General features: G+C 34.7%; 1 protein-coding gene across 3 annotated transcripts in view; it reads left to right on the top strand.

The window, feature by feature from the left end:
• The window catches only part of MTF2 (metal response element binding transcription factor 2), a 48,729-nt gene extending 35,699 nt beyond the window's left edge, over nt 1–13,030 (top strand). Inside the window, exons 7-15 of one of the 3 annotated variants that reach the window (XM_077823708.1) lie at nt 739–834; nt 1,090–1,158; nt 2,185–2,308; nt 6,726–6,793; nt 7,210–7,380; nt 8,458–8,566; nt 8,707–8,765; nt 8,883–8,987; nt 10,651–13,030. In XM_077823708.1, coding sequence (XP_077679834.1) covers nt 739–834; nt 1,090–1,158; nt 2,185–2,308; nt 6,726–6,793; nt 7,210–7,380; nt 8,458–8,566; nt 8,707–8,765; nt 8,883–8,987; nt 10,651–11,005 — 1,156 coding nt within the window. In that variant the 3' untranslated portion in view covers nt 11,006–13,030. Of the gene's footprint in view, nt 1–738; nt 835–1,089; nt 1,159–2,184; nt 2,309–6,725; nt 6,794–7,209; nt 7,381–8,457; nt 8,567–8,706; nt 8,766–8,882; nt 8,988–10,647 lie in introns of those variants that run through there. The other 2 variants (XM_077823707.1, XM_077823709.1) reach the window with 2 other exon arrangements.
• Nucleotides 13,031–13,631: the final 601 nt, after the last annotated feature.

Raw genomic sequence — 13,631 nt, 5'->3', positions numbered from 1 at the left:
TTATACTAAGTGCTACCTGGCACAGTGCTTAGAACTTTACATAAAATATCTGAATCTCACTACTTTTACTGGCACTCATGTTAAGGTTGGGAAAGCGGTGTTGAGAAAGTGGGAAGAGGGATGTCTGGCGTATATAAAAGTGGTATCTTTGTAAAATGAACCTAATTTCTTGACATTTGGAAGAGATGTAGCTTTTCCTTTCAAAGGTATTCAGCAATGTATCATGTTGTTTATATTACACTAAAAAAAACCATTAGTTTTTTTTTAAGAACCAAATTACTTATGAATAGTCTAGAGTAATAAAAGATGTTGGTCCTAATTAACTGCAGTTTTTCTTGAAAATTAACTGATAATTTAAAGAGGATGTTATCAGAAGAAAAATTTTTCCCTTTAATTTTTAAATAAATGTCTGTACATATACAGTAAAGAGTTCACATAGTAAACAGAATTTATTTTATTCTACAGCTGCTTCTTCTTTGCATTTCTTCCACCTGAATAAACAAGAGTAGACTAGTCAGTTTCCCTTGTTTGTAGACAGTTTCTAGTCATTTTCACCATGAAACTAAAATTTATTGAAATATCTCTATTGATGATACACTTAATAAAATCTTATTTTTAAATTTTTGGTCAACTTTGACCTAATAGTCTTTCTAAATATAATATGACCACACTGTATTGAGGAAACATTTGCAGCAGTTTATTGTAACACTTGTCTTATTTTTATTTCTGTTGGTGAAGCTGGTATTTAAAGATGCTACAGTGCTGCAAATGTAACCAGTGGTTTCATGAGGCTTGTGTGCAGTGTCTCCAAAAGCCAATGCTTTTCGGTGACAGGTAAGAAGCTTGAACTGAACTTTTTGATTTATGGCTGTTTTTATTTAAAATGTGGCATGTTCTAATCTTCTATTTGTATTTAAACATTTATTATTATTAAAATAGTCATAACTCTCAAAGCATTTTAGAATGCAGTTTCTAAGGAAGACACCACAAAGTGAAGTTTTAGTTCTCTTGCTGTTTAACTGGAGGCATCTGAAGTGTTAGGTTTGTCAGCTTTGGCTTTTAATATCCTGATTTTATTTTTTGTTTTAGGTTTTATACATTCATTTGCTCAGTTTGCAGTTCTGGACCAGAGTACCTCAAACGTTTACCCTTGAGATGGTAAGTACAACTTAAAAAAGAAAAATGTAACCCTCTACCCACTTTTCTCCTGGACATGTCATGTCTCTTTGTAAACCTGAAGATCATCCACTTTATATTTTGACCTTTTTGAGTGGTACCCACTGCTTCTATAAACAAAGGACAGGTCTCCTTCAAAGCTAGTTATTGTGTGTCCTTAGTCATGTAGTTAATGCATGATATCTAGGGTCCTCTTCCTTGGACAATGCAGTATTACAAACCACTGGCTGGCTTGGGTATGAGAAACTTAAAAGTCTAAACAGGATCTAGAGTAGCAGCCGTGTTGGTCTGTATTCACAAAAAGAAAAGGAGTACTTGTGGCACCTTAGAGACTAACAAATTTATTTGAGTATAAGCTTCCGTGAGCTACAACATCCGATGAAGTGAGCTGTAGCTCATGAAAGCTTATGCTCAAATAAATTGGTTAGTCTCTAAGGTGCCACAAGTACTCCCTTTCTTTAAACAGGATCTGTTACCCAAGTAGAGTACTGTCACTGGGCAAGCCAAATACAGTGTGTACGTTAATAAGCATTTTGACATATTTTACAATAGAATTTCCAAGTTGAGAATTAGAAGTGAGTTGTTGTTTGAACCTTGTTAACTTTAGCTCCTCTATACAAACACCAAATATTTTGAATAACTTGCAAGATGAATGAATATTTTATGGAAACTCATTTGATGTTAATTTGCCAGTGTTAAATTCTTGTATTTATCTTGCATCAGTAAAATATTCTGAGATCTAAACAAACTTTGGAGCTAAAAGTACATCATGGCAGTGGGGTGAGGCCTAGGGAAAAAACAGGAGATAAGTCAGAAAAGGGGGATATAAGTTCAGATTTTATAAGAATATTGTTTTGGAGATTTGAGACTGTTTCTAATCAGGCTTTGTACTCTTTTAGCCATATTGTGCTAATATTTTTGTGCAAAGCTATTTCAAGGACTAATGGTTTGTAAAAAATTAAAGAAATAAAAACTTAATGTTTTTGATTAAATATTTCTGAATTCTAGGGTAGATATAGCACATCTATGCCTTTACAACCTAAGTGTTATTCATAAGAAGAAATACTTTGATTCAGAGCTTGAACTTATGACATACATTAATGAAAACTGGGATAGATTGCACCCTGGTGAGGTAGGTAGTTGAAATATTCTTTTCTTGTTTTTGTTTCTCTTAGCAGTCAATACATTCACAAAACTACTGGGTGAGTGTCTGCGGCCTGCAGGAGGTCAGACTAAATTATTATAATGGTCCCTTTTGGCCTTAAAATCTGTGAAACCAAAGTAATGAGACATATGATTTTAATAGACTCCTAGAACTATTCAGCATAACGTTTAAGTGTTATAGACTTTTTTGAGCTATAAAATTTAGTGTGATCCAGATAACTATTGCATAGTTTGTTGTTGAGATGACCACTTTCATTGTTTATACCCAAGCACTGAATCTTTGTTTGTTTTTGTATCTTCCTTTTTTTTCCATTTAGAAATATATCACAAAACTGTAAGCATTTTCCTGCCCACTGACCAGGCAAATTAAGTACCCAAGAGGTTAAATAGATTAGTAAACTGTTAAAAGTAGCTGTCAAAGTAACTCTGTGTGAAAGCCAGAACACAAGCTTATTAGCAGCTTGTGACACCTGAAGTAGCAAATGTCTGTGAATTGGTTTTAAAATAGTCCTTAATAAGAAAATATTAGGGGAAAATGAAGAGAAACTGAAGTCTGCAAACATTTTCCATATATGACAGAAGCTGTTAATTAAAAACCACCTAAACATATGCTGTTCTTGTAAGAGTATATATTTAGTTTTTCAAAAAAAAGTGAATCATAATATTTTCTTTCCATATCTCAATAATTAAAATAAATTTTAGTGTTCTAAAAAACATTTGAAGCACTACATTACTGCAGATACATCTAAGCATGACTTACCTAGGATCTGTCAGTTAGTATTTTGAATCATTCAAGTGCTGAAATAGAATGCTTTTTGCATTCTAACCACCTCAAAAAATATTTGTTACTATTAATACTTTTGCCATATTCGGTGTTTTGAAAAATGTTGGCTGACATCTATAAGTTATGGGGTAGAAATTTTGTTTATAATTTAAAAAAAAACCAGTTCATCTTTCTCTTTTTTTTACTAAATTGCAAGCTTTTTTGTAAAATTTAGCCAACACATTTTTCACAGAAGATCAGTATGTCAGTGCCGCCGAGTATTGTCAGTAGACTGTTTTTACTCTTTTCCAGTGACATAAGGCAACCTATTGTTGCTGCACCACTGTGCTGCTTATTTTCAAGCTAGTTGATTTGCTGGGTAATTGCCTGAGGATTAAAGAAATTCAGTTCCCTAAACAAACCTACTCCCCGATAAGTCTGATTAGGGAGAACAAGTGTTAACACCTGGGGTTGTAGTTCTGCATAGGTAATGACAGACATAATTAAATACAGACAGGGCTGTTCCTAGGAGGGTTTGGGGCCCGGGGGACCCCCCCAATAAGCTCCAGACCCTGTTCCCACTCCACCCCTTCCCCAAAGCCTCTGCCCCCACCCCACCTCTTTCCGGCTTCTGCCCCCTCCCCCGAGCGATGCTGGGCAGTCTGGGTCCGGTTGCTCGCTGCTGCCGGTGCCAGGCCCGCCGCTAACCCCCCAGGCTGCCCTGGACCCCGTGTGCCCCTGAAGCGCAGGGCCCCACAAAGCATGGGGCCCAGGGTGGTTGCCGCGGTCCGTCCTATCGACAGGACAGCTCTGAATACAGATACTGTATTTAATTGGCTTTTAAAAGTTTATATCCTGATTCAATATTAATAATTCAATAAATTGAATAAATTAATATATCTACATAGTCCTTTTTGTCTAAGCCAAAGTAAATTTGAGACACAAAATTCAGGTTTTTTAGATCTCAAACCCATGTTCTTTGTCACTATTCCTGAATTCTGGAAAAACACATTCAAGTAACTATGTTCAAAAAGTTTTGGGTGTGGATACTTTTATTTGAGTCATAATTATGACCCATCTTAAATAGCAGTAATTAAACAGAATTATTGTGATAGAGGTATCTGGATTACTTGGAATCTGATGTATAGCATCTGTTTGCTAATTCTGAAGTTGATTGATCATTTGTAGGAAGAGCCTTTTATATAAATAATAAAGAACAGGTCAATGTGTTCTATGCTTTTTTTTCCTAAGAGTATTCAGAAATATAACTTATTTTAGCAAAAGTGTAAATGTGTTAATCTATAATGAAATACAGTAGCAGAATAGTAGAGAATGTGGTGAGTACTCACTTTTCATGGCATTTCAATAAGTTTAAAAAATTGAATATTCCAGCAAGCGCCATGACCTTTTAATACATTGCATGACAAGTGGACTTGATATCTGGTTTTAATTTCTGGTTTCTTACTATTAGGCCAGAAATGCTGCAGAAGTAAACCTTTTTATTTATAACTATCCTCTGATATAAACAAAACTTGTTGCTAAAACCATTATGGCATAGAGAGAATGAAAACAGGATATAAAGCTGGAAAATTCACTCATGTCTGTTAAGTGGCACTTCCAGCTGGTCAAGCAGCAGCGTTTGTAAGCTGCCAGAGGAAGTGCTTCCTTTACAGAATTTGGCCTTCTGATTGAAATGAACTAGGAGAGTATAGATAGTATTGTACAGTAGAGGAAAAGTGGAGTGGGGGGATCTTCAAGATTTGGGTATAAATGTGGTAACCTCCATGCCTGTCTTCCACTACAGGAGAAACAATTTTTCACTATTTTTTTTTTTTGTGCTAGTCAACTCTGTATTTTGATATTGCTGGTAAATCTTGGGTTTTTGCAAAGCAGTGATTTATTAGAAATGTATAGAGTATAAATGTTTCCTAGATCTCTCCTTGCATTGCTGAGGAGTCCATGGTGTTTAGAAATAACTTTTTGATTTTTCCTTCAGACTAGTGCATCTTTAAATTAATAAGAGGCTAAGTTTCTTGACCCTTATGTAAAATAGGAGGAACGTGGTGGACTGGAACCAGACTCCTAAAACTAACATTTCAGTGTCATTGTTTTTAGAGTGATAGAATTGTTATAGAAGTTTTGTACTGATTCTGTAGCTCAGGTCCTGCACAGTTGCAAAATCTGCTGTTGGCCCCAGAATTTCAGAGACTCTAAATCATGGGGTGCATGTGTGTGTAGATATACCCAAAAGCTAGCTTGTGTGAAGTCAATTTTTTCCTGGATATGGGTTCTGGTAGAACTTTTATCTTACACAGTGTTGCGTCACTTTTGTGGGCTTTTTATTATACTAATAAAAATGAAGTGTTAAATGTGGTGCCTTGCCCCTCTGCCACCACTTTTATAGATGTGGGGAAATAGAAAGGATTTAAAAAAAAAATTACCTTTGGTTTTCTCCTTGATTACTTTTCCTTTCCCCCTTTTATTCCTCCCTTTTTTGTATTCTTTAGAGGTATGTGTTTGTAATTTGTTGCAAATTGTAACAGTCAGCCCTCAGTTACATGATATTTGTCCTGATCATGAATTGTGGTAAATTATTGGGCCTGACTATATAGTCAAAGGTCCACATACTCCACAGCAAACTGGATGTAAATTCTGGGGAACTAGAATAGAATGTATGTGGAAGCTTCACTGAAATAAAAAAAAATAAAAGATGTTAAATATGAAAATGAGGAGAAGTCAGTACTTTGGAGCCAGTTACTTACTATTTAAATAGTAAGTTACATTTATTTTATGTTGTCCCCATATCTTCAGTTCTTAGGGTTAAGTCGTTTTTTTTTTTTTTTTGTATTGGCAACTCATGAATGCATTCTATAAGCTTTAAGGGGCAAAGATGCAGGTTTTGGTAGCTGGGAAGAAACCATTTGGGACTTGTGGCACCATAAGAGGAAGTTTAGGATTGTGGGGTAAACACTTTGAGCCTAATTCTGATTTACACTAAACCCTATTTACACTATTCAGATAGTGAAAGGAAGTGTTAAAGTGGGGGGTAAAACCTCTATTACTCTTCCTGAGTGGTGTTGAGCAACCTTAGATTAAATAATAATTAGGCCCCTTAGCAGGATATGTCTGCTAAAATGATCAGCAATTAAATAGTTAACAATATTGATATATAAACTGTCTTGTACTTTCAGGATTAACCCATTCATCTCAGTGGAATATTTAACACCACAGAGTTCTTGTTCCAGGATATCTGCAGGCTCATGAAGACAACACTGCATCAATTTATAGTCTATAATTCTATTGTATTTATAAGTTCTGGTTGAGGTTTTCTAAAAAATTGTAAGAGCTACAAGAAACAATTTCCTTTTAAAATGAAAGTTTAGATTCTCTGGCAAGGATGGATTCTGCAGCAAATCGCACAGCCTAGACTCATGGAATACATTGGGTACTAACTATAATAGCCCATGCGTGGGGTAAGGCAACTTTCACCATAAATTATATCTTCAAGACCTACTATGATACCAAACCAGTAGTCTTTAAGCAAGCAGAGCTCTGATCTAGGTCATTGGACCTTTATTACTGAAAATTCCAGTAAGTTAAATCACTTCTTAATACTTTACAGCTGGCAGACACACCAAAATCTGAAAGATATGAGCATGTGCTGGAAGCATTAAATGATTACAAGACCATGTAAGTTTGAGGTTTTATTATACATTTTAAATGCTCTTTCTACATCTTACTTTAATGTAGATTCCCCACACACACACACACACCCCTCCACAGTTGTCTTAGAAACTTTACACAGAATTATAACTATTGGTGGCTGCAGGTGGCATTTTTACTACATAGACTGAACTCTTTCTGCATTGAATATTTTGTGGTGATTGAGGTAGTTTTGGAAGCCAGATCACCAGCAAAACTCGATTTAACTTCCATCTTTTTCGCAGTCTTGGCATTACATATTGGGGTGGAGTGGGGAGACCACAATAGGATACACAGAAATAGCATTAGAAAGAGTATTCTAGTTTGTTAAATGTTCAGTTTGTGTACTTTTAAGATATTTTCGGCTTTCTCCAATGTCTGAATTTTAATTCTTAATCACTTAGGTTTATGTCTGGAAAAGAGATAAAGAAAAAGAAGCATTTGTTTGGCTTGAGAATTCGTGTTCCTCCTATGCCACCAAATGCTGCTTTAAAGGCAGAGAGAGAACCAGAGGGAACATCTCACGAGTTCAAAATTAAAGGCAGAAAATCATCCAAACCCATACCTGATGCAAGGTAAAATAAATCTACAGCATAGTGACTTCAGAACTTTGTAATGGAACTGAAATCATACAAAAATAGCTGTCAAAAATACCAATATTACCTTAATGTTGTATCATGCTAAAAGTTTCTTCACCCATTTTAGTACAACCCTAGGATTGATGTGTAACTAATTAGCGAGGCAGAGGTAGCACATACCTATTTTGTAGCTCCTGACTACTTTATTCTTAACTTCTTAATGACAGTAGAAGACTTTTTTTTTTTTTCCTCCAGCAGACTAACTTTGCATTAGATTGGATTTTGGGTCTAAAACAATATTGATTTCAAACTTCCATAAATATTTTAAATGGTCTGTTATCAGAGAGGGTCTCTTCCCCAAAGATTTTTAGTACCTATTATGCATTATTAAACATGTATGAAGGTGAATAACTTACTTCTGCACTTTGAGGGCAATTGCTTTAAGAATATAGAATGATCTGTACATTTATGCACTGAACTTTTGAGGTTGTTGTGAAATCAGGAAGTTGAGCTTAATCTACTTAACCTTCAGAAAGACCTCATTGAAAACAGTTTAATGTGGCAGCACCGAGAATAGATATGAGCTAAGCAGACCTTGCTGCTCTTTAGTAAACAAAAAACATTGCTTCTCCTTGGGGCCTGTTATTATGCGATGATTTTAAACAGGCGATGAGATTTCAAGTTGTAAATCAAATTCCTATCTTGTATTGTAAAAATTCAGTATCTACTTTTTAAACAATTGATTTTAACACTGTCAGAATTCTACATAAATTAAATGTGCTGTATGAATGTTTGAACAGACTAATATGCGCTCTTCCTAAATCATTGAGTTGTGGCATATGTCCATGAAAAGGTTTTGGGTTTTGTCTGTTGTCTTGATGTTGCCATATTACACTGCAGCAAAGATCTGCAACTTTTTGTCGATTTGGCAAATTTTAATTTACAAGGAAAAACTCATTTAGCATAACTGACTTAGAGTAAATGTCTAAACTTTTATTTATTTTACACTGATTAAATCTTTTCCTTGGACTAGTCACTCCAGTATTTTAAAACAAAATGTCATCTTTCTTCTAGGGAAATAAGTAATGGCATTGAAAGACAGGGGAAGAAAAAATCAGTAGGTCGTCCACCTGGCCCATATACAAGAAAAATGATTCAAAAAATTTCAGAGCCATCTTCTTTGGTATGCGTTCAAATAATTCTCTTTCTATACTTTAGAATATCATTTCTTAGGAATGACATAACCACTAAGTTTTAAGTTGTGGTTTTCAAAAATTGATTGTTTCCATTGAAACTATCTGAATTTTTTCCCCTACTTCTCAGGATAAGGAACCAGTCCCAGTGCTAGAGAACCCGGCCTTGGATTTACCCTGCTCTGTTGGGTAAATGAAAAAACTAAACCATCCTAATAGCATCTCATTTTTGCTTGTCAAATGTCAGATTAATTGGTTAATATTAGATTACTTTCATTACATGGCAACTGTGTTCTTATGTCTCAGGAGATCTGATGGAACTGCTCATTCATCCAATACCTCAGATGTGGACTCCACAGGTGTTGCCAGTACAAAAGAAACTACCTCATCTAGCATTTCCAGGCATTATAGGTAAATACTGAATTATCCATTAAAACGAAACATGCAGAAACATCTCTAACAGTACTTTATCATTAATTAACAAGCAGCACTAATGTTGCAGGCATCCTACAGAGTTTGTACTTGTTGAAACATTGAATTTTCTCTTTTTAAACAAAAGCTATTTTAAGGAGAAATTAGCCCAATTTCTCTTTGATTACTAATTACTTTTTAATGTTGAGATACAGTCTGCACTTGAACTGATTACAACAAAAGGAATAACTGTATGGCCATTTCTTCAAATTAGATTTCTAATGTTAATTGATACAAAACTGAGTTTGGTAGGACTAAGTTGCACCCCAAATTCATTTCACTTTAACAGCGTTTGTTTTCATAATTTCTATTAAAGAAAATTAAGTACCCAGCTTATATAAAATTATCAAGTACAGTATATTTTCCACTGGGATTGAATCATCTTGACACATGGATTTGATAAGTTAATCAGTTACTTAAGAAAAAACTGGTCTTCTGGATGTTCGGCAAATATCTGTTGGACGGTTTTCTGTCCCATATTTAACATTCCTAAAATAATCTGTCAAACTGAGAAACAGAGTTCATAAGGGTCTTGATTCATGTCTTGCAAGTTTTGTCCCCATTTTGTAATTTCAAATACATTTGATATGACTTGTCTTTTTTTCCAGTCTAAAGGTGGGAAGTGTCTTCATCTGTGGAATGACCGGGTTTTACAGTTCTGCAGTTTTATTTTTAATGTTCAAAACACACTGAATGAAACTTTTTTTTAAACGAACAAGTCACTTCATTTAAACATTCTTACGTGTGCACCAGTTTAGGGTCATAGCTTTATTTTTTTTAATTTACCAAGCCCATATTATGTCTTAGTGCACCAACCATTGTAGTGTGCAAAAATGTAGGTGTAAATATGCCTTTTTTCAAAGACTTAAATCCCTCAACCCTATAATATAACACTTAAACAATGCTACATCTTGTTCTTCTCTAGTCATCAGTACATCTAATCTGTGAATTTTGCGCATAGACATTTTTTTCGCCTGTGTGTAAAATGTCCGCGAGGAGTCAGAAATTTAAGACTCTATTGAGATTAACTATTGATATAGAGGAGACCATGCAAAGTTTTTTTTTTAAATTTTTTTAAGAGAACAAAAATGAGGTGCACTCGATTTAGAAAATATGATATTTTCTGTAACTGAGGGCTTATCTAAATGAGAGAGTAGCACCTGGTTTAGGTTACAGTGTGAATTTAAACAGATTAAGTGAAACTGGTGCAAATGCCTGCAGCGCCTTTCTCCATTTAAGAGGGGCAGTTAGGAACAGATTTAAGATAAGCCAAAAGAAAAGTCACTCTTAAACCAAAATAAGGTGCCCATACATGGGCTTGCACTAGTTTAATTAAATTGGTTTAAAAACCAACTTCAATTCAACAGGTGCAACTTTCTCATGTAGACAAGCCCTTAGATTGTAAGCCCCTGAAGCAGCCATTTATCGTTTATACCTGTTGCTCGATATTGATTAAAATATCAACAAATCATAACTAATGAGTTGTACAGATATTACTAAAATAGTAAAGCAGAATAAAACTACACAGGAGGCAAACTTTTTAAATAGACAATATTTCTAGGACTTAATGTTGGTGTCTTTTTTGTGTTTTTTTGTTAAGTAGCTTATCAGACTCCAGAAAAAGGACTCGTACAGGAAGAACTTGGCCTGCTGCAATACCACATTTGAGGAGAAGAGGTCGCTTTCCACGAAAAGCACTCCAGCCTCAGAATTCAGAAATTGTAAAAGATGATGACAGTAAAGAAGATTATCAGTATGATGAACTCAATACAGAGATTCTTAACAATTTAGCAGATCAGGAATTACAGCTGAATCATCTAAAGAACTCAATTACTAGTTATTTTGGTGCAGCAGGTAGAATAGCTTGTGGTGAAAAATACCGTGTTTTGGCTCGTCGGGTAACCCTTGATGGAAAGGTGCAGTATCTTGTGGAGTGGGAAGGAGCAACTGCATCCTGACTGTAAGACTGAACATTATGTTCACTGCACTGTCATCTGTAGGTACAGTTTATAACCCATGGCTCTGAAGGAGACATGTCTTTACTGTGTTTCTAAAAAAGAACCAATTTAGCCTTAACACGTACTTGTTAACATTACAAATATTGTGATAAAGATTTTTCTTAATCAGATCTGATACTTAAATTTTTTAACGTGACCATTGTTAGATTGTTTTAGGTTGGGATATTTTGAGTTACAATTGCTTATAAAGTGCATGGTGTTTAAAAGACTTCTTTTTTTCTAGATAACATTCCATGGTTACAGTTTTTTGTGATTAGGCAAAATACCTAGATAGCACAAATCTTTGAAGAAATATTGGTCTGTTTTCTTACCCAGATGTTTGCAGAAATGTATTTCTATTTCAGTATGCTCTAGATTTCATAAAGTGCAGTGTATATAATGCCTACTGTAAAATATTGAAATTTTCTTTCAAGCAAAGTGTAAAAAAATATATTGAGCCTGTAAATTGCTCTTTGACTAGACTTCATTGTCTTTTTAATATATTCTTTCCGTGTGTGTGTATAAATACACACTATATATACACGCGTGTGTGTATATATGTGTGATTGTGACCTATGCAATACAAATTATGGGATTCGGCAGCTTCTGAGTATGTGTCCCATAATTCTTTTATCAGGAATAGTTGCAGTATTTACACAGCAGCATTTCTTCTCAGGCTTTATTGGGTGCTGTTGCTTTCTATGTACTAAGGAAAAGTGTCAAACCAGTGCAGTGTCTCCTGGCAATGGGTGCAGTCATTGATGTTCATATGCTCTTGCTAATACAGTCAATTATTTTCCTTGTAAATCAGCCATTCAAAACATAAAGCAGGATTTGAAAATGTTGAACATGAACTCTATTAGAAGTAACATTTCAAAGTTTTTTGTGGCACATTGATTGTAAATTTTGTCTCCCAGTTATAAAAGTAAGTCAACAGGAGCCACACACAAGATTCCTATGATGTCTGTAGTAATTGTTAGTCATGTTGGATAAATGTAGAATGAACAAATTATTTTATTGCACAGGGTCAACAAACAGTATGTTGCCATTTGAAGTAACAGTACTGCTTTTATAACAACTTTACCTCTTTTGTTTTTATAAAATGTACCAAGTTTTAAATTGATAACTTTATTTTACTTGTAAAGAGACAGTTTATCACCAGTGTTAGATGTATTTTTCTTTGTCTGCTATTTTGAGGGGTTTTAGCCAAAGAGTAAACAGAAGAATATTGTTGTTTTGGTGGTTATTCACTTTTCTGTCTGTCTTACACACTTGGAGTTTGCCACCGAAATAATGTTATGTAATTTGTTAATTACATAGTGGTTTAAATGTACTCTCTGGTTTAGTACTTATTTATTCCATTACTACTTTGACTCTTTTTTTAATTTACTGCCTGTCTTGAGCATCTTCAAAAGATGATTTTTCTGTCACCTTATTGCCAAAGGAAGCAGAGAAAACTTTGTTGCCCTGTGCTTGGTTCATTGTTGGCCAGGTAATAAATGAGCTTTACAAAAGTGCTAATTAAGAACTGCCACTTCTGTTTACCTTCACTAAAATGTGGTTGTTGTTTTTTTCTCTCACACACCCTCAGCTGTTAATTTAAAGATGCCTTGCCTGTAGCTGTAATATTTTGAGAAAAGCAAGTTTGTTAATTTTTGAATTTTTATATCTTGGGGTAATCCAAAATGTAAAGCCTTTGTAACCTTACTCTCACACCTGTATCTGTCTTATTTCACTTTATCCAAATCCTTTAATTCTAACTGAACACCAGCAGTATTCTCAGTAATGCTTCTTTTTGAAGATAAATATTGGACTATACATGGGGGAAGGGAGAGGGAAATAACAATTGTCACACTTACATTGTCCATAGACTTAACTATTGTGAATGTCTTTGTTTCATTTTATTATGGTGGTTGACATGAGACTGATGTTCAGTTTGTATTTTTGGAGTTGCGTTTCTTAGAATTAAAAAAGACCAACATTAAATGTGTGTATTTTTTGATAGGAGTTTTGCTTCTGTATTCACGTGAAATACATACTAGTACTTTGAATTTTTTTCCATGTCCTCCCTCAAACTATAGCCATACCTCTAATTTTTTTGAGCCTGTTGCCTTGCAGATACACACAGAAGCAATAGATCCCTGAAAATGTTCCAGTACACACACGGAATGTTTTGGTAATAAGAGTTCTCATGGTGGTACTCTTTGCATCCTCCTTATATAAATACAAATATATTTATGGTCATGGATTGTTAAAAGAAAAAGACAAAGTTTGCTGTTTAACAACAATTTGTGTATCAATCATTGTTTTGATTTACATGGGTCTAAGTGTGAACTTTCATGCCCACTGATTTTGCAGCTCTTTACCCAGGTGTCTGATAAATACTTTGTCCATATTTATTTATTCGTGTTACTGTAGTGCCCAGAGTATCAGAGCTCCATTGTAGTAGGCTCTGGACAAACCTAACAAAGGCCCTGCTCTGAGAGCTTACAATCGAAGCGTAAAGTGGCTAAAACAGTCAAGGGGAGCACAAGGACACAATGGAAGTATATTGGTCACTGGAAAAACAATGGTTACAGCAAAACAG

This window comes from Eretmochelys imbricata, chromosome 8 (genome assembly GCF_965152235.1).
Source record: "Eretmochelys imbricata isolate rEreImb1 chromosome 8, rEreImb1.hap1, whole genome shotgun sequence".
Taxonomy (NCBI): domain Eukaryota; kingdom Metazoa; phylum Chordata; order Testudines; family Cheloniidae; genus Eretmochelys; species Eretmochelys imbricata.
This window is presented reverse-complemented; position numbering and strand designations above follow the sequence as displayed.